At 38.4% G+C, this 21,433-nt stretch overlaps 1 protein-coding gene across 4 annotated transcripts in view; it reads left to right on the top strand.

Moving 5' to 3' along the window:
- The window catches only part of LOC127419229 (zinc finger protein 512B-like), a 103,259-nt gene extending 82,777 nt beyond the window's left edge, over positions 1–20,482 (top strand). For 3 of the 4 annotated variants that reach the window (XM_051660465.1, XM_051660464.1, XM_051660466.1), the window contains 7 exons: positions 609–698; positions 1,557–1,745; positions 2,995–3,324; positions 3,532–3,633; positions 5,206–5,268; positions 5,356–5,454; positions 12,890–20,482. In XM_051660465.1, the coding sequence (XP_051516425.1) occupies positions 609–698; positions 1,557–1,745; positions 2,995–3,324; positions 3,532–3,633; positions 5,206–5,268; positions 5,356–5,454; positions 12,890–13,252 (1,236 nt within the window). In that variant the 3' untranslated portion in view covers positions 13,253–20,482. The remainder of the gene's footprint in view (positions 1–608; positions 699–1,556; positions 1,746–2,994; positions 3,325–3,531; positions 3,634–5,205; positions 5,269–5,355; positions 5,455–12,889) is intronic. The other variant, XM_051660467.1, reaches the window with a different exon arrangement.
- The last annotated feature ends 951 nt before the right edge of the window (positions 20,483–21,433 follow it).

Raw genomic sequence — 21,433 nt, 5'->3', positions numbered from 1 at the left:
ATGAAGCGCAAAATACGGCAATGAAGATCCCGTACAATTGTCCAGCTGAAGACATGCTTTATGCATGAATGGAGGAAATTCCACTTTTAAACGTAACAAACTTGTGTCTTCAGTGCCTAAATGCTTAATAAGTGTTATTAGAAGAAATGGTGATATTTCACAGTGGTAAACACTCGACTGTCTCAACTTTTTTGGAGTGTGTTGCAATCATCTGATTTGAAATTACTGTACATAAAAAAAAAAATATTTAAAAAAAATGAAATTCACAAGGTAAAACATCATATAATGTTTAGTTGTAGTGCTTTCAATATAGCAAAGGGTGAATATAATTTACAAATCACTCCTTTTTGTTTTTATTAGCATTTTTTATACTATCCCAACTTTTTCGGAACTGGGGTTGTACAATGCTGATGTGTTGTATAAACCGAATTCTTGACAGTTGCCGTAAACATGCCTTGAGTAATGGCCCTTCTATAAAGGTTTTGAAGAGTGCTGGGCATCTGGCTTTTGGAAAACATTGATTGGAACCACATTGGCTGTAAAGTCTTAGGGGAGAGTTTCTGGAGAGATGCTAATGTGTTGTGTTGTGTTTGTTTCCCATTTCTAAGCCCTCAGCGACTGAAAATGAGGTTGGGGAGGAGAGAGGGAGAATACGGCACGTCCTCAAACACATGGGCCAAATCAAGTGCCCCAATGAGGTACGAATTTGTCTTTGGTGGTTGCCATCAATGTATCTATTTATGTATGTATCTATGTATGTATGTATCTGTCTATCTATCTATCTATCTATCTATTTATCTGTCTGTCTGTCTGTCTATCTATCTATAGTCTGTCCGTCTGTCTATATATCTGATTGTGTCCATCCATCCGTCCGCCCACCCACCTGAAAAATATGCTTATTGGAAAGGAAAATTTAATGCTGATATTCCTACAAATATTATTTTTTTCAATAATCAGTTGTTTACTATAGAAAATTAAGGTAATGGGGTTGGTATAGTGTGCTTCTTACAAACTTCTGATGAACGATTTTTAGTCCCTGATTAAAGAAAATATAAGATCAAATTATATAAGAGAAGATTTCCCTTCCTGAAAGAATGAAGATAATGTCATTATCTCATTATAAGTTTTCTTTTTATGTATAGAAATGCTGTTCTACACTGCTCTTCTCAGCAGGGCTGTCTGATTGAAATGACAAATTTTCTGATCTGTAGAGACAATGTTGAAGAGAGAAAAATGGGAAATATTCCTGAAAGGGGATCAGAGGAGGGAGTTCTTGAGGAATGCGGTGTGGTTACTAATGTGTGACATACTTGGGTGAAGTATGTTAATGTAGTACAGCTTTAGACTGATGGTTTAATCATTTACTCTTCCAGGCTTAATCTTCAGCTTAAGCTCCCAAAGTGTTGCATTACACTCAATGGCATTGCCTGGTGTACAGTTATAACAAACAGTCCCCTTAAAAGGAACCATGTGCCCAGACAATAAACCTAGAGAAAGCCCTTGGCTCAAGAACAGTGTGTTAATTAATGAAGCATGTTTAATTCTGTCTCATACAGGGCTGTTCAGCTCACTTCTCCAGTCTGATTGGTTATCAGTACCATCATAAACGCTGTGGCGGAGAGTTTGTGGATTCAGAGAAACATGTGTTCATGTGTCAGCACTGTGGGAAGACCTATCGCTCAAAAGCTGGCCGTGACTACCACCTGCGCTCTGAGCACCCCGCTGCCACCCCACCCACGCACTCGGTGAGATTATATGATCAGATAACACGGCATAGGCCTAATCCCACATTATTTGAATAATGTCAAATAATTCTGGTTTTATTGATTATTCATTTACCCAGAGCACCACCTGACACATTGAAATTGACCTACTGTAGAATGTAGTACACACCTTTTTTTAAATTTGCTATTTGTAGGATAGCAGGATAGTCTGTTCAATATGTTGAACTGTTATGCACCTGGGTGACAATCATTCACCAGATGAAACTTTAAGGATAAATCTTTCTACAGAGTCTATTTAACAAAGAAAAAAATAGGTCTAATTTTTTGATGTTATTATTTGGAGGAACCCCTTAAAGTCAGCGTAATATTTCCAGTTTAAGGTCATTAAGAATGTTTTTATCCATTGAGTGAGAATGGGACAGACCGTGAATTCCAACAGTGTAACAAGAGCTATTACTGTACATCCAACCACATCCATTTTCATTTGCATCACATTAAAGTGATAGTTCACCCAAAAATGAAAATTATCTTATCATTTACTCATCCTCATGCCATCCCAGATGTGTATGACTTTCTTCAGCAGAACACAAAAGAAGATTTTTTGAAAATCTCTCTTTAAGTCCTCACAATACAAGTGAATGGTGATCAGACCTTTGTAGATACAAAAATCACAAAGGAAACATAAAAGTAATCCTTAAGATTACTTTAAATCGATATCTTCAGAAGCCATATAATAGGTGTGGGTGAGAAACAGAACAATATCTAAGCCCCTTTTCTCTAAATCTTCACTTTCACTTTCAGATGTGAAAGAGAAAGTGGAGATTTAGAGTAAAAAACGGACTTGATTGATCTTTTTCTCACCCACACCTATCATAAAACTTCTGAAGATATGGATTTAACAACTGGAGTGTTATGGATTACTTCTGTGTTTCCTTTATGTGATTTTTGGAGATTCAAAGTTTTGGTCATCATTCACTTGCATTGTATGGACCAACAGAGCTGAAATATTCTTCTAAAAATCTTTGTGTTCTCCAGAAGAAAGAAAGTCATACACATCTGGGATGGCATGTGGGTGAGTAAATGATGAGAGAATTTTAATTTTTAGGTGAACTATCCCTTTAAATATGGCATTTACTCTACTTAAGTACAGTATATAGGCTAAACATTTTGGAAGAAAATTATTTCTGTTAAATTTGATAAGCCTGTAATACACGTTATAGAATAATTTCTTTGCCTCAAAGATTGTTTCTGTCCCCCTCACCTCATGTAGCTCACAGCTGAGGAGTGTAAACAGGAAGAGAGGAAAGGGAAGGAGGAAGTGCAGGAGGAAATGGAGCAAGAAGAGCCTGTTCTGAAGAAAGGCAGGGGGAAGGTGAAGGAGAGAGCAGAGGAGCAGGTGGAGCTGGTGGGGGAGAGGAATGAGGAAAAGCCAGAGGTGGAGGAGCTGCTGGATTTTGACAGGACGCCCAGCGGCAGAGTGCGACGGCGCTCCGCTCAGGTGGCTGTGTTTCACTTGCAGGAGATCGCAGAAGACGAGCTGGCCAAAGACTGGGGCAACAAACGGCGCATCAAAGACGACCTTGTGCCAGACATCAAAAGGGTACGCACACATGCACACAGTCTGCTTTCATAAATCCTGTGTAAACATTGGCTTGTTGGTGTTTGTTTAGGCATGCATCACTATTTTTATTGCTCATATGTTGATTTAGGGATTTGTTCTAAACCTCTAACCCTAAATATTTAAGGGATATTTCATCCAAAAAGGAAAATTCAGTCATAATTTTCTTGTTTAATTTTGTTCTGTTAGCTCAACTACACACGACCAGGCCTCCCCAGCTTTAACCCCGAAACTGTGGAGAGCTGGAAGAATGAGGTGAAGGAGAAAGGATTCATCTGCTGCTCCAACTGCGTAAGAACACTCTTGTTTTTCAGATTTAACATTCTTCATTGGCTGTCATTCCTGGGATTCGGTAATATTTCAACTTGGAATTTTAACTGCATTTGAGTTTTACTACATTTAACTACATTTTGCTAAAAATGGCCACTGTTCCTCGTGTGATGTTGGACAGAAGACCTTCATTTATTAAGAAATTAATACATTCAAAATATATTTATGGATTAAAATCAAGGACTAAAAACGAAATGTTTTTCATTTTGGTTCATTCCGGTTGTCTATCATTTAATTACAGATCTGCTTCTCAGTCAAAACCCGGCAGCATCAAATCTGTATTAATGCATCATATCTCTAACAATAATTCAGTGAAGACTTGGAAACAACTGAGAAATTTACTTTTAATGTAACTAATAATGTTTTCCTCGTATCTGGATTACCCATGCATTTACAGTATGTGTAGTATTTATATATATTTGTTAAAAAGGTCTTCATTCACAGAATGTGCCATCCACAACAGGCAATTAGGCAAAGAAATGTGTTGCAGCAGTTTCCTTCAGGATCAAATCACATGTTTTGCTTTTCTTTGGTAACATGAAGTTGTGTAGTTCCAAAAATGTACTGTGATAAACCCTTTGGCCTTTAGTTTCATGATTATCGGATTGAAATTAACTGGTTATAACCGATTACTAGCATTTTAAAATAACGTTTTCACTCCGGAACAATTGAAAATGGTTTTGTTCATGTTTTCGGTTATATTCTGCAAAAGTTTGTTTTCGATTTTCGCTTTCGTTCCTTGAACTATTTTTAGTCCCTGATTAAAATATAATTTTGAAAAGTACTGATTTAGGATCTTAATTTCATGTGACAGGGTTGAATTGTAAAGCTTGACGATACCCACCTGACTATAATACACTTCAAAATATGAACACGCAAAATATGATATTTCTTACCTGTCACTGCACCACACTGTTTAGGAAAGGTAAATGATGTCCCCTCTGGTTCATAATGTCACACATGGGTGAATCCAAAAATGTTATGGACTGAAAATGGTTAGTGTGATGGAGTTGAGTTCAGACTGAGGGACAAAATTTTATAGCCTGTTTTTATATATATATAAAAAATAATAATAATATTTTTTTTGGTAAATATTTTTCTTAGCAAAGGAACACAAATAAATGTCTACATTAATGGCAAAAGTTATAGACAGTGTGCACATTTTATTATTATTTTTTACAAATTCAGTGTAGTGCATCAGGGACAAGACAGAAAGCTTGGTATAAAGATTATAGTACTGCAATAATTCTCTTTAAATTATAATGGACATATCAACATCTTTAAAAAGCTTTAACATTTCTTTTTAGTAAACCACCACTTTGAAACATCTGGGGGACTGAAATATTACAGAATTCCAAGGATGACCCAGCCAATTTCCAATCCCAATATAAAAGCATGTGAATGATTATAAGTCATGATATTTATAGATCAATTATTTTAACTGCTGAAGAAACTTAAAAAAAATAAATAAATAAATAAATAAATTTTGCTAGAATTTTGTTCAGAAATGAGTTTTCCTTTATTTCATAACAGAATTGTGAAGCTGTGTACTCAAGTGTATCTGGACTTAAAGCTCACTTGGCAAACTGCAACAAGGTACCACAATGCCTCTGCATTCTTTGCCATAGTTGCATCATGCCTGTAATAACATCACTCTCACTGCTGTAATTGCTCTCTGCACAGGGAGGGGGCGATGTGGGGAAGTACACCTGTTTGCTCTGTCAGAAGGAGTTTAGCTCTGAGAGCGGTGTAAAGTACCATATCAGCAAGACACATTCTCAGGTGATTCAAACTCTCTCACAAACACCCTTGACATGTTAAAAAATGTAAGCTGAGCACTTATCCTTCATAGTATCCCAGAATAAAATACAGCTGTTCACCAAACCTGTTTACACCTAGTCTGGTGTAAATAAACAGCATGAATGTGCGCAAAAACATTTTTGCCAGAAAAAGTTCTGGCAATCTCTGAAAAAGTTCTACCCATACCATAAATGAAAGCAAAAAGCACTATGGTTCATAATGTGCTTTAATGTAAAATACAACTCATCTGAGAACAACAACATCAACAGCTCAGCTTCCATCTGGAATACTGGCTTTAGAAATCTTACTGGTCAGTGAGTTTGATCACCATCCAAACAAACAAAGAAAAAAACAACATAAAATTCCCAGAGAAACTAGAGGAACCTTTAAAAACTTTAAAAAGGCAATTTCGATGATTTGATTTGAGTGATTGGCATGACACCATTCACATTTTCAGCACACTCTTCAAATTTAACTACTTAACATGCTTTATCACAATCTGCAAGTAGTATGTGTTAAACCACACAAACACTGGTTAGACAACTCCGCTAAGCTAGCTCGATGACTATGAAAACTTCTAGATTACTATTGTAATTCCGGTTCCCTGAAAGGTGGTGCAAAAACCATATATGCAAGGTATGTAATGCATAGGGGCGTCATGTATAGGGGGGTGCCAGTGGCTCACTAAAGGTTGTGCAATCGGCCTCCTCGACCCCTCCAACATTCCCCCCCAAATAACCCCCCCCCCCCCCCGCTCAACGCTTATAATGGATGACACCCCCCCCCCCACTCCCGAGAGCCCCAATCTCTCTGAATGGTTTTCCATCTTCAGATGTCTTAGTGAGCATATACAAGGTGGATTGGAAGACAGCCTCCTCAGGACATTCGACTGAAGATGCGAGAGGAAACCTTTAACCTTTTTAGTGGCAATCAATATTGTGGCAAGGCTACATAATGTCTTGTTCCCTCCTTTCAGGGAACCGGGGTTACAATAGTAACCTAGACGTTCATTTTCAAGTCGCTCACTCGAAGTTACGTCGATGAGTCAACGGTAGGGGTCCATATACCACATTGCCACAATACCGATTTGGCTGCGCTTGCTACCAAAAAATGTGGTAGAAAGTTAGCACTTAAGTGGGGAAGAATCTGGGACAGTGAGTGACACCTCAGTGACACTGTAATAGTCTGAGGGTAGACAATTTTCTCCACAGAACTCACTTCAGGTGAGGTGATGAACTGTTTGGAGGGAGGACTGAATTTACAGTCCTTGATCATGGTTATAAAAGGTGCCACCAGCAGAATCTAGGAAACAATTGCTAGATTAAATGATCCCAGTAATTTGCTCTGCCATGTCGGAAAGCAGTTAAGGTGATAGAGTGAGACTTCCTCTAGGGGAAGTGTTTTAACTGACCGATAGGAGAATTGTTCATTCTTCCTAATCTTACCATAGGATTAAAACAATGTGATAGCTGACTTACCTTACTGGGAGGCAGTTAAAACATATTTTTAGGGACCAACTCTCCAGCAGACCCAAGAGTGCTGCATGACCTGAGATAGAATTTATCTCTTACACTATGAGGAGAGAGTAAAAAAAATCTCCTAGCCAAACAGAAGTTGGGCAAATTGCATAACAAGAGGTGTTTGCCAAGCGGCAACACTCTTTTGTGCAGGTAAAGAGGGGTTAACCTTCAGAAGTGACTTCTTAGTGTCACTAGACGTATGGGTAGTATACATAAAGACTGATTCCACTAGAGTGGTATTAAAACTGTTATTGTGCTTAACAACCCAGAGAGAGGTGTTCACCCGGTGGGGAAACAGCCCTCTATGTGGTTTAAGAGCAAAGTCTTAAAAGACATTGTTGTTGTAACTAGCCCGAAAGAGGGGTATACAAAGTTTGTGTCACAAGGCATTTCCTTATGCTAATTTAATAGCATCTACAACCCAGTGAGACAGCTTCTGTTTAGAGACTGCTCTGCCTTTGGACCAGCCCCCAAAGCATACAAAGAGCTGACTTGACAGCCTAAGCTGGTGTGTACGCTCAATCTAAATGCGCAATGCTCGCACTGGGAAGAGTGTGTGCAAAAACTTTCTTCCTCCGTCTGAGGGGGAGAGAAAGCCTGTAAGGTTATTACCTGTGCTCTGAAGGTGATGGATAAAACCTTAAGAATGTAGCCTATTTAAGGCTTCAGAATGTCTTTTGAAAAGCCTGGACCAAACTCTAAACCGGAATTTTCACTGATAGAGCTTGGAAATTTCCCATGCGCTTCACCGAAGTGAGGGCCAGTAGTAATGCTGTCTTTAACGAGAGAGCACCAATTCTACTGTTTTCAGTGGCTCGAATGGAGAGTTGTACTGTGCTTTCAGCACAAAGGACAGGTCCCACACTTGGACTGTAATGGGGCGAGAGGGTCTGAGATGTATCACACCACGTAAACATTTTTGTGACAAGCTCATGCTTGCTCGTGCCGATAGGAGCGTGGTACTCTGCAATAAATACTTTTAGTGTTGATGGGAGGAATTGCATTCAATCGCTGTTGCAGTAAGTGAAGCATCACTTTTACCGAGCAATATGCTCAGTTTTCAATCTTTGATTAACACCAGTCTGCAAAGACTCGCCAAGTGGATAGAGTCAAACCCCACAGCCAACTTGAAGTTGGATCAACTGTTAACAAGAGGTGTTTACCAAGAGTGAACACTCTTTCATGCAGGTAAGGAAGTGTGTGACCGAGTGACTTATTAGTGTAACTAGCCCAATGGGGTAGTATACTATAAGATTCTTGTCACAAGAGTGATAAAAGCTGCTATTGTGCTCAATAACCCAGGGAGAGGTGTTTTATTGAACAGAAATAAACGTTCTAGATTATGTGGTTTAAGAGCGAAGCCTTAAGAGACATTCATATTATAACTAGCCCAATGGGGGAATACACAAAATTCGTGTCATGAGGCAGATGCTTCAGTGCTGTTTCATGTTTATTAGCCTCCCGTGTCAACTGCAATTCAAGAGGTGTTTACCAAGAGGGAACACTCTTTTGTGCAGGTAGGGAAGGGGTTAACCTTCCTGAGTGACTTCTTAGTGTAACTAGCCATTATGGGGTAGTATACAAAAAGATTCATGCCACAAGAGCGGAATGTGCCAAACGCGCTCCTCGAAAGATGAGAAAGTGTTTATAAGGTTATCACATGCCTTGGAGGGGGTGAGTAAACCTTAGTAACATAGCCCATTTTGGCTTAAAAATGGTTTTGGAGAAGCCTAGACCCAACTCTAAGCAGGAAGTTTTTGTTTACTGATAGAGCTTGTAAATCTTCCACATTACCGAAGCACAAATAAGTATCAGGACGGTCTTAACAAGAGTGTGCACAAGCTACTTATTCCACTCAGATGGAATTATCCATAGTGCTTCCAGCACCATGGACAGTTCCCATGGGGTATTGAAGCCCAAGGGTACTTTCAGCTCCAGGGACAGATCCCACACCGATATGGCAAGAGAGCCATTGCATCTCGCTTCCTGTGAAGTTTTATGACAAGACCATGCTTGTGGCACTTGTATCAGAGTATAAGTGTTAAATACACACTTGTGCTTTGTCATTCGTGAATTAAGGCATCTGAACCCGGCGGAGCCTGACTCATGGATGAATGCCTTTATGTGGGAGCGGATCAACTCTGCAAATTCATCGGCCGGGAAAGTTTGAACTGGCTGATTTAAGGTGCTTTGACACAGCAAGGGAAGATGGTGCATCAAATTCAAAATTGGAGGCCACCGACCTCCTTTCTGGTGTATTTTAAAGTGATGGAGAATAAATTAAATGTGTCCGTCTGCGGAGAACTCCCATTGAGTTGACTCTCAATCTCAGTTGCTACAGATGTGCGAGCAAATATGTTTTTGTGCTTGCCACTCTGAGCTCCTGACTGCGCTAGAAATGTATCTCCGCCTAGTCTTTTTGAACAGAAACCTGATTAGGGTTTGATTCAGTCGACTAAAGCCAGCGATCAGTCAATGGCCATTGTCTTTCTTGGGCTGACCTGGGGTTCTTTCCCCACCATGGCGCGAGCCTGGCCCCCACGCTTTACATCTCGGTCATGGGTGCTGTAGTCTTACTATCAGCTTGGTGCCACTTGACGGGTCTGAAGCTGGAGGAGCATTAGCAGGGTGTGGCCCTGACGAAAATCGTGAGCGAAGCAGCTTTTCAGCAGTTGCAGCACGAATAGTCAATGTTTCATTGCCTGCAAGTGCTTTTTTGCAGTCTCAAGCTTTTCGGAGAAAACTTTTATCACGTCTCCAAACAAGCCCAGCTGTGACACCGGAGCACCAAGAAGTCTCACTTTGTCTGCCTCTCGCATCTCTTGATAGGTTTAACCAGAGATGCCGCTCGAATGCCACCCTAGTGGCCATCAATCTCCCGATGGCCTGGGCAGTAATCTTGGTGGCGTGCAAGCGAGATCAGTAGCGCTGCGCAACTTGTTGAAGAGCCCGAGGTCAGGACCATGCTGGCCCATGTCCCTCAGGATTTTTTCCTAAAAGACCTGCAAAACTGCTATGGTGTCCAAGGCCGATCCAGCTTGTCCTGAGGCCGTGCAAGATTTTGCCGCAGGAGCGGATGTAAACCTACATGGTTTGGAAGGGAGAAAAGGGCACTTCTTCCAGCCACATGCAGAAGCAGGTCATAAATGTGCTGTAATCGTTTCATCCACCTGTTGAAGGGTGGTATAGCCCTTCTGTTCTGCATGGCCCAGCATGGTAAAGGTGATCAAACATTTGTAATGTTTTGGAGAGCTCAGCATGCACCTCTGGGAGGAATGGTACCTTACGCTGGGAAGTGGCTTGACGCCGGCCCACATTCAGATACCATTCATTCAGGCATGAGTGCTTGGGCTTGGATAGAGGAGACCATTCGTGTCTGAGCACCTCAACTGCCCTGGAGAGAATGTGTACCAGTTCGGCTTCTGATCTGTTAACCCTCTTGGCTGTTTCGATCAGATCATCAGCCAAAAGGTACCGTGCTTCGCCTTCCGAATCTGTGATAGATACCACACCCTCATCTGGAGATATGCAAAACAAAATCGAACTGTCCATCTCAACAGAGGGTTGGAGATTTCCGTGGGCATATTCCATGGTCGAAAACGCTGGAGAGCAGGAAGCCCGCAAAGCTTGCACTGGCAGGAGACTTTCCTAAAATTCACCATGCTCAATGTCTAAGCCTCGTGCACCACCCACCTATGCTCCAGCTACAGCGGGGGTGCTGCAGGAGACTGTAGACACGAAGATCTCTCCAAGAAGATCGCCAAACATGAGCGTAGCGTCTTGATGCTCATGCACTCGCAGTGAGTGTATTGTGCATCTTTGAATGCTGCTTCAGCATGGGCGCTGCCCAAGCATGAAAGACAGCGATCATGCTCGTCCTGTGGAGGGATGTTTCCACTGCATGGAAGACACTTGTGATATTCCGTTCTTAAAGGGATGTATACTGTATATCACAGTGTTACTCTTTTAGTTTGTTTTTGTCTGTTGGAAAAACACACAAAATACAATAATAAATGTAAGGATACACTTCTCGTTGGGCACGCAGGGAACAGAAGATCTTTCTGCTAAGCAGTAGAGAAGACTCTGTCCGCTGAACTCTGTGCACACTCTCGATGAAGTTAGATGGCATGATCCACAGAGAGATCCGTTTCTTGACTCTGAAGAAGTTCCGAGGAGGCTGTCTTGATATATGCTCGCTGAGCATGGAAGACGGGACTTCGAAAGACATCTGCCAATGAAATTGGCATGATGAAAAACCATTCAGAGAGATCGTGAGCGACTTGAAAGGGAACAAGAGCCCCTTTATTTCAATTATGAAAGTGTTTACAAATGAGGGCTGTCGATTTCACATGTTAATTTAGTGCAAAAAAATAATTTACACAATTAATCATGCCCCAGACCTGTACGCAAATTTGGTAATAAGGAATATACCTACCATCGGAGCAGTTGAAGCTTGTTGTACCACCTTGATGCAGTAGGGTGCAGTCAGTGCTCCAGCTGTACAGGCAACACGCCTTGTCAAACTGACGAGAGCAGGCAGCACAGCCTTCCACAGATGACACACTCTTGCACTCAATGACAGCTTGACAGAGCGCATCAGAATGTAGGGATCTTGAGATGTTTTTTTAAATGTTTCAAACTATGTTTAACTTGAACAGCATCCTAAAAATACAGAACATGTGACTAGAGGTGGAGAAAACTAGTGAGATGCGATGCAAACAAAGTGATTAAAAAAAGCTTAAAAATAGAGCAGTGGGAAGTAGGACAATAATAGGGTTATGTTTAATGAAATGGATATAAAACAAACAATATTTTTACTTATAAAGCCACTTTTTGTGTTGTTTAAATGCTTTACTTGTCTGTTGCCACAATATACTGGATGTATATGATGTAATGTCATGTAATTATCTGAATTATAATACTCATTAGGCCTATATATTATATTTATACTTATTTTAGTTATTGTAAATTACCTTTATTTGGGGTCCTTTCTTAGTAAATATTGGTATGCGATTAATTGCTGTTAATTTGATTCATTTGTAATCGATTGACAGCCCTATTTAAAATAAACACTTTTCATGTAGTATCAGTTTTAGTATATGATAACCCTGCTATCTTAAAAAAAAAGTTCAAAAAAAATCATTGGAGAGTGATATTTTGGAAGAGCACCATTTCCTTTTTAAATCTTATTATGCTGAAATTTTGAAGATTTGGGCTTGGTATGAATAGACCTTAAAGGGCTTCCACATGATTTGTGTCACCATTGCTGAATAAATTCAACTCAGTAGAGAGAAGCATTAGAGTGCTGTGTTGCACTTATGTCTAGCATTATAATGTGGTGTTCAAAGTTAAAGAAATTTCAGCTTTGAACCTTGTTAACCCTGACCTTTCAAAGCATCAAACAATGATTACAGATTACAGAGTCCAATTTTCACACATGTCGTTACCTCACTAACAATGTATTTTAGAGTAAAAAGAAACAAGAAATATATAAAAAGGTCCAAATTTATATAGAGATATTGAATAATTTATTTTTGTTAAACCTTTACATTATTGTTTCCGACCATTCAGAGACCTCATTACTTAAACTAATTTAAATACACCAGAAACATCCTAAGACCTTAATGTAAACGAGTCCTCTGATTTTTTTTTTTTTTTTTTTCTCTGTGATCAAAGCAATTTCCAGGACTTTTTTCTCTTCTAAGTCCAAATACATGTTTTCAGTGTTTACTGTTCACAACTCCTGCTTTCTTGCCGCACAAACTCGTAAAATCACCCTACCGTGATGCTATCTGCAATGTTTTTCATATGCCGTTCAAAGCGGCAGGTGGAAGCATCTTTAGTCTCACTCCATCTTGCATATTCACTTCAGACATGATTTTGCCTTACTTGCACAGAACTGGTTTCGTGCATCTGACCACGAGGTGCCAAACAACAAGAGGAAAGAACCAGAGAGCAATGGCTTACAGAAGGACGTGAAAAACGGAGTGCCTGGGAAGAAGAGAGGTCGAAAGCCCAAAGAGCGCCCCCTGGAGACAGTCTCCATCCCAGCAGAGACTCAGAGCTTCACCCCAGCTCCAATTCCACCCCAGACCGTAACTCCAGCCTCAGAAACTCAAACACCTGCCTCCACCCCTATCGCCAACACCCCAACTACACCCTCTGCCCCAGTGGACAGTGTGAATCCAGCCCAGCCCAGAGAAACACATCCCCCTATAAAGAAACGGGGCAAACCTAAGAAATCGCCAATCACCGAGTAGCACGGCTCTTACTACGTCAGCACCAAGATGGGATGCTTTCCGAACTACATCAGTAAACAAATGAAACATAAAAATATTATCTCTAGAACGAGGGAATGAAGGACAGCAGAAAACAATGATGATTTGCTCTTGTATTGATTTCACACTGATTTTTAAATCCATAATATGTGTGCTTATGTATACTGATATATATTCCTCCTGTTTTATTTTCTCATTTAATTTTAGAATTAATTTTATTAAACTGTTAACTCAAAAAGGGTCAATAACAGTTAAAATCCCAGTTGATATATATGGTATATACTGTATATATACATAGGCCTTTATGGAAGCTTTTTTAGAGCAAAAATTGCGAACATGTCTTCATAATTTTTGGGTAGCTCAGTCAATATGTCCAGTGGTTTCAAGAGTTTTTTTTAAGAATATCAAATTCATTCAGTTAGCATGGTGAGCTAATTTACTGCTAACGTTTTATTTCGGATATACTCTGCTGTGTATATAAAATATCTATATCTGTATATGAATATATTCAAAGCATTTCATTTTCGTCCACAGTTTTCAAACGAGGCCGGTCAAAAAAAAAAAAAAAGTAGGTCTTCTTTAGTGATCATCGTTTGAATTGCTTTTTATCGGATGTACACTACCGGTCAAAAGTTTTGAAACACTTACTCATTCTTTATTATAATTTTTTTTTTTTTTTTTTTTTTTTTTTTCACATTTTAGAACAATAGTAAAGTCATTAAAACTATGGAATAACATAAATGGAAATATGGGAATTATGTTGTGACTAAACAAAATCCAAAATAAATCAAAACTGTGTTATATTTTATCTTCAAAGTAGTCACCCTTTGCCTAGAATTTGCAGACATGTACTCTTGACATTTTCTCAACCAACTTCTTGAGGTATCACCCTGGGATGCTTTTTAAACAGTATTGAAGGAGTTCCCATCTATGTTGGGCACTTATTGGCTGCTTTTCTTTATTATTTGGTCCATCAATTTCAAAAACCTTTTTTTTTTTTATTACATTTTAGATTTATAATGAAATAAATTAATATGGTGGCACAATTATATTTTTGTCTACAAAACTAATTTCAAACATTTAAGCATATGCCTTCAGATCAAAAGATTTTTAAGATCATGAGAAACATTTCAGTCAAGTGTTTCAAAACTTTTGACCGGTAGTGTATTTGGGTTTGTTTTGTCAATGGCAGCTGAACGAAAGGTTGGAATACGGTCAACGGCTGGTGTAAAAGTGTGTTCCCTGGTTTCTCATCCTATCTCTTGCTCTGAATTGTAAGAGGCTCTCTGGCACGTAGCCTTGTGTTACTCCTTTTCCCGCATCCCTGTGGGCTGTTTGCAGTAGTTGTAGTTTGCCTTAGTTGGTCAGAGGTCATTGTTAAAACCTTTAACTGCTTGGAAATTTGGGTAGTTCTGTGTGCTTTCATTTTGTCTGTTTCAATGGGAAAAAAGGGTTCATGGTGCTTAAATAAGCAGGAAAATACAGTGCAAACATTTAGAGAAAATCAAATAGCAAAATGCAAAGTTTGTGGCAGACATGTGCTACCTTGCAATGAAAAGAAATATGTTGGAATATGGAACTTCTTTGAAGCACAGAAATGCCATTTGACATCTGTGATGTCATCAGTGTTAGCTTAAGCTAAATTTACTACTGCTCTGTAGGAAGACTCAAACTATCTCTGAAAATGAAAACATCATGGATGATCCTCTGAAATTCATTTGGGTGAATCTCATTAAACCTGTCAAGAACATGCTGGGGTATTATTCACCTCAAAAATTAAAAGAAAAAAGTAGAAATTATATTTTATATAGGCTATAAATTTTTTAAAGATTTGTTTTGCATTATGCCATTTTTTCATGACAACTAGACATACACACACACACACACAAACACACACAATTGTCCAAAAATGTAATTAATTTAATGTGAACAAATATTATTTTGATTCTAATGTATTGTGTTTCTTGTATTGCCTTTAATTAGAAAAATAAAATAAAAAATATTACAGTATTTAATAAATTTCATTGAAAAAATATTGTATAAAATGAATGATACTCTAATGATAATTCCCATTGAGATTAATGACAATTCTCAATAACACAAAACTTAAATAATAATTATCGGCAATAAGGATTTGGTGGAAGATGTGCTTAATTGCTATTAAAAATAATATCACAATACAAAAAATCTGAATGGTTCTAAAAATAGGATTTATTTTCATGACAATTAAACTGATTTTACCCCCCAATTCTCCTTTCCAATAATGCTAAAAAAAAAAAAAAAAAAAAAAAATACTCTCTCCTTTTTACTGTAATGTGAAAAAAATACACTGCATTCAAAAATAATTATTCAGACCCCTTCATTTTTTTCACATTTTGTTAGCCTTATGCTAAAATGCTTTACATTATTTTTTTTATTTTTTTTTCACATCAATCTACACTCCATACCTTATAATGACCAGATTTTGGAAAAAACTGAAATATCACATTGACATAAGTATTCAGACCCTTTGCTATGACAAATTTAGCTCAGGTGCATCCCATTTCTCTGGATCATCATTAGCTATGTCTCGGTTCGAAGGCTGCGTGCTAGGTAGGACGCGTCCTTTGAAGGCTGCAGTATACCGAGTGTCCTCCTTTAAACACGCCTCGTTTAAATGAGGCGGCCTTCATAGGACAAATGGAAACAGAACGTAACATGGTTGCTATGACAGCATGCCACTCTTTAACAAGCGCGAACGCTGTGAGTGAGAAGGGAACAAAGTCCCTTTAGAAGGGAATGTATGAGGTACATTTTAGGAGAGTTATAATGATAGATTTTACAGGTGTCCTTTTAGTCTAATACTTTATTTTAATTATATATTAATATAATAATACATATTATATACTCTGCACCCATCTACTGAGGTACTTCAACTTGGGAATTAACATTACTTGAGTTTGAACATCATTTACGGGCAAATTGGCATTATTTTTTTTTTAGACATTTCCGTTGAAGCAAAGAATTGTGGGTTGTGAGTGCCCACAAAGGATACACCTCATGCATCCACCGAATTCCCGTGAAAGAAAGTTGCATTTGAAGGCTGCATTCGGAGTGTCCTTCTTGCTTTTCTGAAAAGAGACAGCCTCGATGACGTATGCGGTGGACAAATGCGACCTCCGGAGGACGCAGCCTTCCAAATGAGACACAGCCTTTGAAATGTTTCTACACTTTGATTGGAGTCCACCTGTGGCAAATTCAATTGATTGGACATGATTTGGAAAGGCACACACCTGTCTATATAAGGTCTCACAGCTGAAAATGCATTTCAGAGTATAAACCAAGCCATGAGTTCAAAGGAACTGCCTGCAGAGCTCAGAGACAGGATTGTGTCGAGGCACAGATCTGGGAAGGCCACAAAATGTTTTGGCTGCATTAAAGTTTCCCAACAGCACCGTGGCCTCCATAATTCTTAAATGGAAGAAGTTTGGAACAACCAGGACTCTTCCTAAAGCTGGCCGCCCAGCCAAACTGAGCAATCGGGGTAAGAGAGGTGATCAAGTACCCGATGATCACTCTGGTTGAGCTCCAGAGATCATGTGTGGAGATGGGAGAAACTTGCAGAAGGAAAATCATCACTGCAACACTCCACCGATCTGGGCTTTATGGCAGAGTGGACAGACGGAAGCCTCTCCTCAGTGCAAGACACATGAAAGCAACTAAAGGACTCTCAGACTGTGAGAAATAAGATTCTCTAGTCTGATGAAACGAAGATTGAACTGTTTGACCTCAGTTCCAAGTGTCATGTCTGGAGGAAACCTGGCACCGCTTATCACCTGCGCAATACCATCCCAACGGTGAAACATGGTGGTGGTAGCATCATGCTGTGGGGGTGTTTTTCAGCGGCAGGGACTCAGGGACTGGTCATTGTTGAAGGAAAGCTGAACGCAGCAAAATACAGAGATATCCTTAATGAAAACCTGGGCCAGAGCACTCTGGACCTCAGACAGGGCCGAAGGTTCACCTTCCAACAGAACAATGACCCTAAGCACACAGCCAAGACAACGCAAGAGTGGCTTCGGGAAACTCTCTGAATGTCCTTGAGTGGCCCAGCCAGAAAACAAACGAACCCAATCGAACATCTCTTGAGAGACCTGAAAATGGCTGTCTACTGACGGTCCCCATAAACCTGACAGAGCTTGAGAGGATCTTCCAAGAAGAATGGCAGAAAATCTCCAAATCCAGGTGTGCAAAGCTTGTCGCGTCATACCCAAAAAGACTTGAGGCTGTAATCGCTGCCAAAGGTGCTTCAACTAAGTACTGAGTTAAGGGTCTGAATACTTATGTCAATGTCATATTTCAGTTTTTTCTTTTTAATACATTTGCAAAGTTATAAAAAATCTGGTTTTTGCTTTGTCATTATGGGGTATGGAGTGTAGATTGATGTGAGAAAAACAATAATTTAAAGCATTTTAGCATAAGGCTGCAACATAACAAAATGTGAAAAAAAGAAGGGGCCTGAATACTTTCTGAATGCACTGTACATTATTTAGATTCTGTATTTATACATTGAATTTACACAGGGTTTTTTTTTTGTTTGTTTTTTTTTTTTATTGTACAAAAGTAAAAAAAACAATTTTTGTTGTTGTTTATCATTAATGATACACTTATGAGAATCAACATTAAGAATAATTTTCTCAAAACTGGAAGAAAAAAAAATAGGATGCATTTTCTTCATGCGGAATATAATTCCTTTTGATTTTGGGGTGAAATGTGACTGACATGTTTTCGTGAGATTCATATTTGTATTTAACTTTTGATGGTTCGAGCTGCTCCTTGGAGCACAAGCAATGTGTGTTGAATGACCTCAGTGACTGTATGCAATAGACTAGTGAGAGTGTTTAATGTAAAGCATCAAAGAGCACAATCAGAATGGTCACTACAGACTTTGACTGAACATTTCCTTGACTTGCGGTTCAGAATCAGAGAACGTTAAGGAGCTAACTGAATATCTAAACTGATTTCCAACTTTCTGATTAAGGCCTGTTTAAGAAAAATGCTCTTCTTGCACTTTAACCCCTCCTCCCCCTTCCCTCCTTATCTTGCACTTTGCAGGCACTGTCAGGCTTCCATTCTCCAAACCTTAATTTGAGTGGCTTTGTGTTGTCTTTGCCCTTTTGTGCAGATCTGAGATCAGTTTCCCCAACATAAATCCACCACATGAGAATTCTCGAAACTGATGACAGCTCAGCTTGAGCTGAGCCAGCCCAATGCCTGCCATGTGATCTGAACCCAGGGTGATACATGCAAGAGTTTGACCTTCATTCCTCAATTTAGAAAGCAAATCTATGTCAAATATCAAATGAAAATTCTGTTTAAAGCCATAATGGAAGCAGTATATCTTTTTATTCTTCCTCAGATTGTATAAAAGAATTTAGATTGAAAGAATATAATATTTGTTACAGAAATTAAATATCTATTCCAAAAACACTGATAATTGTAACTGAGGTACTGTACTTGAAATCATGAAAACATTGCCATAAAATTATTTAAAATACAGGTCACAAATGGACAAAAAGCATAAATTATTAAAAGTATATTTATCTAATGAGAAAAAAACCTAATAAGCTTAAAGTTGCATACAGTACATAAATTACATTTATTTTATTCTAATACTTGTAAATGTGATCTTAATCTCATAGTTGCTTAAGAAAACTTGGGTTGGTATGTCGTGATTTTAGGCAAAAGGTGCTAGTAGCCAATCTACCTTAAGAAATGTTGCGCATGAAGTTGTGAACCTGTTAGTACCATGCCATGGAGTCCCACATTTCTGACATGAAATACTGTAGCAAATGTCATTTTAACTGTCCTTCACCACAACCGAAGTGTCATGCATTAAATGGCAAATAAAAGTTCTTCTGCGACTTCAAGTCCCCCATTGCACTGTAAAAATGGTCGACTTTTACCTGGTCTGTGAAAAGGTTATGGTTTTCAAGAAGACAAGGCAACATAGTTAAGAGCTCAGTCTTGCTCCATAGCCTTTTTGCACATGTTGTGACAGTTCTTACACTGTGCTAGTGTAACGTTGCTGTCTTAGGTTCATAAAATGACTACTTTAATGTAGATGGGCAATGCTTTTGGAGTTTCACCCAGTAGAATGTATCTTTCGGTGGAAGTTTAGTTATTATATGATATTGCTCAATTCACATGAAATGACACTAGTTTCTGTTAGGAATATTGTGCTTGGCTTCAATTACCCGTCTTCCTAGATTATGTGGCTTACACATATGCAGATGTTTTACGATCATGACACTGATTTATTTTAAAATTACAGCAATAGTTTGCGGTGGAAAGTGCTGCTGCAATGTTAAATATGATTTCCAAAGCTTGGTGCATTCTCTTTCTTTGCTTGTTTGCTTTTTTCTTTGTGACATAGTTGCTTTAAACTATTTGAATATGACCCTGTGCTTTTCTATATAGGTCAAAATACATGTTGAAAATGTCTTTTTGTCTAACACTATAGACAGTTTGTGTGAGTGGGTGGGTGGCTGTGTGTGGGTGTGAGTGTGTGTGTGTGTGTGTGTGTGTGTGTAGGTGTGTTTTTCTGTATTTAGTGCACTTGTAATCCCTTGAAATAGGATTGAATATGGAGTGTCAGTAGAGATTTTGGTAACTTTGATTGCGTGCTGTGGATTTTTGTACTAAGGGGTATGTAGAAAGTGGAACCCCCATCCAGTTTTTTTTTTTTTTTTAAACATAGTTTTCATTACTTCAACTTTTGAGTGAAATCCTCTAAGAAGTTTACAAACAAAAGTCATCGTGTTCCAAGTCTGTGTCTGAGCTGGAAAAAGGGGGCCCACTAATGTTCCTCTATGGTCTACTCATTGGGTGCGAGGAAAGGGCCCCACCCATAATTTTGTCCCAGGCCTTGTGAATTTAACAACAGCCCTGGTTTGAGGACTGAGGTACAAAAGGGTAGTCAAAAAAAAACAAAACAAAAAAAAAAAAAGACAAAAGAGGACATTTTATTCAGATGCTCTAAAAACTGTTAAATCTATTAATACTTACCAAATAATGACAGTAATTGGCAAAATGATATTTTATTCCTTTCAAGTTTTTACCTAGGTTGGCAAGAGTTATGAATCTAAACTGTTGTTCTCTCTCTTTTTCCCCTGGTGTATTAACTGTGCATTTATACCCCTCAAATAATTAATAAAATGTTGACAAAAGATTTGACTGACTGAGTTACTCTCTTATATTTATATTTGTGTGAATCTCAAGAAGAAATGTCTGGGTCATATTTCACTACAAAATCAAAAGAAAATAAATTAGAAATAATAATAATAATAATAATAATAATAATAATAATTTTGTATAAAGAATATTTTAGACCTGTTTTGGGGACTTTTAATTTTTTTTCTATTGTGACATTGTCACTATGACTGTTATGCAATAATGATAATCTTCCTGTTCAGACACTATATTTGCTTTATAAAGTACTTTACAAATGTACTTTAATGAAAAAATGTGATACATTAATAACATTGTAAAGTAATAAACATTGGCAGGAAAATTTGTTCAATTGTCATAAAAATAATGCCACAATGCAAAAATCTTAATGGTCCTAAAGAATATGCTTCATTTTCTTCATGCAAAATAGAATAGTTTTTCCTAAAAATTATGGGGTGAAATAATGTATGTGTATGACCCAGATATTTGTTGATATATTTTTAATGAAATTAGACAAATTATAAACATGGAAATAGTCTGTAAAGTAATTTACTAAACTGCAAGTTCTTCTATTGCATTTATATGACTGGTCACTCAAGGCCCATAACAGACATTTCCAGAGCCCTTCTATAAATTTAGCCTACAAAATTATCAAAGCAATGCATAAGTGGAGACAAGAGGCAGCTCTTTTTGAATGGATGTCTATGGAGGAGATGCTTCACAACGCTGAATAAACCACTTTTGTGAGGAAACAGCTCATCGTTTAATGAAGTAATCGGCTGTACACTAATCTTCAAAAAAATGGACACTAAATAATCCTTTTGGAATTAAATATGTGTGGAGTTTACTATGATAAAATTGCTGTTTTTTTAAGAGAAGTGACGGACGATTTTACGACCAGAAGGTGTCAGTTTACAGCTCACTCCATTCATTTGTATAGCATCAGCAAACTGT

Source organism: Myxocyprinus asiaticus, chromosome 28 (assembly GCF_019703515.2).
Source record: "Myxocyprinus asiaticus isolate MX2 ecotype Aquarium Trade chromosome 28, UBuf_Myxa_2, whole genome shotgun sequence".
Classification (NCBI taxonomy): Eukaryota; Metazoa; Chordata; class Actinopteri; order Cypriniformes; family Catostomidae; genus Myxocyprinus; species Myxocyprinus asiaticus.
This window is presented reverse-complemented; position numbering and strand designations above follow the sequence as displayed.